The following is a 1,715-nucleotide window of genomic DNA, read 5'->3' on the forward strand; positions in this document are numbered from 1 at the left end:
CGCTAGAAACAGGCCGGGCGATCGATCTCCTGGTCGCCATGCCTCAAAAAAAAAAATCTCCTGGTCGCCGGTTCGTCGCCGCCGCCGGCTGTTCCTCACACTCTTGCGGATCCTCGCGCCGACGCTACGTCAGCGACCAGTCCCTGCTAGCCCCCCACCCGAGCCTGCTTCGCCGCCCCTCGTCTCCAGACCAGCTCCGCCGGTGATGGCGACCGAGCAGCCGTCGGAGAAGAAGAAGCCGCCGCCGGAGAAGAAGGCCCCGCTCCCCAAGGTGGTCACGCTCAACAAGGCGCTCAAGTTGGTGAGCTCCGCCGTTCCACCGCGCCTCGGTTCCTCCTCCTGCTTACCCTTCCCTGCCTGTTCATGTTTTCCTCCTATCTAAAAGGGGTTAGATTCAATCCTCTGTGCTTAGGTTAGGTTATATAGGTGCATGTAGAACTGCACTGCTGTTTTTCTGATCTGGGTAATTATCATGTCCTCCAATCAAGGGTCATACTCACCCATTTAGTATTTCACTCTCAGGTCCAGACATGGGTGGACGGAATGAGTGCGCTGGAGCCGGAGGAACTGAACGATAAAGATTTCGAGGGTCGGCCGTCAGGGTATAATTCGTTTATGCCTTCTTGTTAGCACTCATTCCTGGATAATCTGTGTTAATAAGCTGAAAATTTTGGTGTAGGCTTGGTCTTGGTGCGAGAGTGGCGCCAAATGCGAAGCGGGCAGCTCCCACTGATCCAGTGGAGAGGAGGTTGCTCGGAAAGGTGAATGCGCAGAAGAGGAAGTCTGCGGAGGAGGATAAAATAAATACCCAGGGGGTGGGGGCGAGCGACGATGATAGCGGTGAGCCTCAAGGTAGAACCAGTGCTTGTAGCAAGAAGAGGGAATTGCCTTCTGTTACATCAATGCCGCTAGGGAAGAAGGCCAAGTGACAGTTTTCTGTATGCATGAAATACATGGCTTGATGTTCCAGTCACAATTTTGCAAGTGCATAAGATTCTATTAGCATGTACTGCTTAGTGCTTTCACTCTACAATGTGTATTTGCTAAATTTAAGGGCATACCGGGGCTTACACCCTGTCATGTACTGCTTACACCGTGCAGATTTCACACCCTTTTTCTGTTAGATCACCGTCATATAAGCAAAGTGTGCTTACTTGATGGCAAAAACTCGTTTTTTCTGTGATCGCATATAAGCAAAGTGTGCTTGCTTGATGGCAATTCAGCAAACGAAGAGTTTGTTGATGGCAAATAAGCAACTTCCTCTGTTTTTTAATGTTTATTGGTACTCCTTCTGAAGTTCACAATAGCCGGATTTGCTCTAGGGTTGTCCTTCTGAAGTTCACTAGAGCCGGATTTGCCATTTGATCCCCTGAAATTTCTACTCCACCTATTCCAACTTCCTGTCGGAGTTGCAACTTTATATCTCTCAGAATTTTATTTTCATTGACTAAATTGGTTTAGATGTTATCTTATTGTTTTATCGATGAAAAAACAGATGTTACCTTATTGTATAGCGAAAAAATGAATCCTTATTTCTCAAGAATATATGTTTGAAGGTGCATCCAATACATCAAGTTAGTTTTTTATTCTTATGACTGTTTTGGTTTTAATGGAATTGTATGCAATATATGTGAAATGACGCGAAGTGTTCATTCTTCTTGTATGAGAGAGAGAGAGGGAGAGAGGGAGGGAGGGAGGGAGGGAGAGAGAGAGAG

The 1,715-nt window shown here is 47.2% G+C and overlaps 1 protein-coding gene across 1 annotated transcript; it reads left to right on the plus strand.

Annotated features, from left to right (window-relative positions):
- Positions 1-973, plus strand: LOC123150252 (uncharacterized). Its single transcript, XM_044570084.1, has 3 exons — positions 1-301; positions 523-602; positions 680-973. Exons 1-3 carry the CDS (start codon positions 206-208, stop codon positions 927-929), a joined length of 426 nt encoding a protein of 141 aa, XP_044426019.1. The 5' UTR covers positions 1-205; the 3' UTR covers positions 930-973.
- Positions 974-1,715: the final 742 nt, after the last annotated feature.

Source organism: Triticum aestivum, chromosome 7A (genome assembly GCF_018294505.1).
Source record: "Triticum aestivum cultivar Chinese Spring chromosome 7A, IWGSC CS RefSeq v2.1, whole genome shotgun sequence".
Classification (NCBI taxonomy): domain Eukaryota; kingdom Viridiplantae; phylum Streptophyta; class Magnoliopsida; order Poales; family Poaceae; genus Triticum; species Triticum aestivum.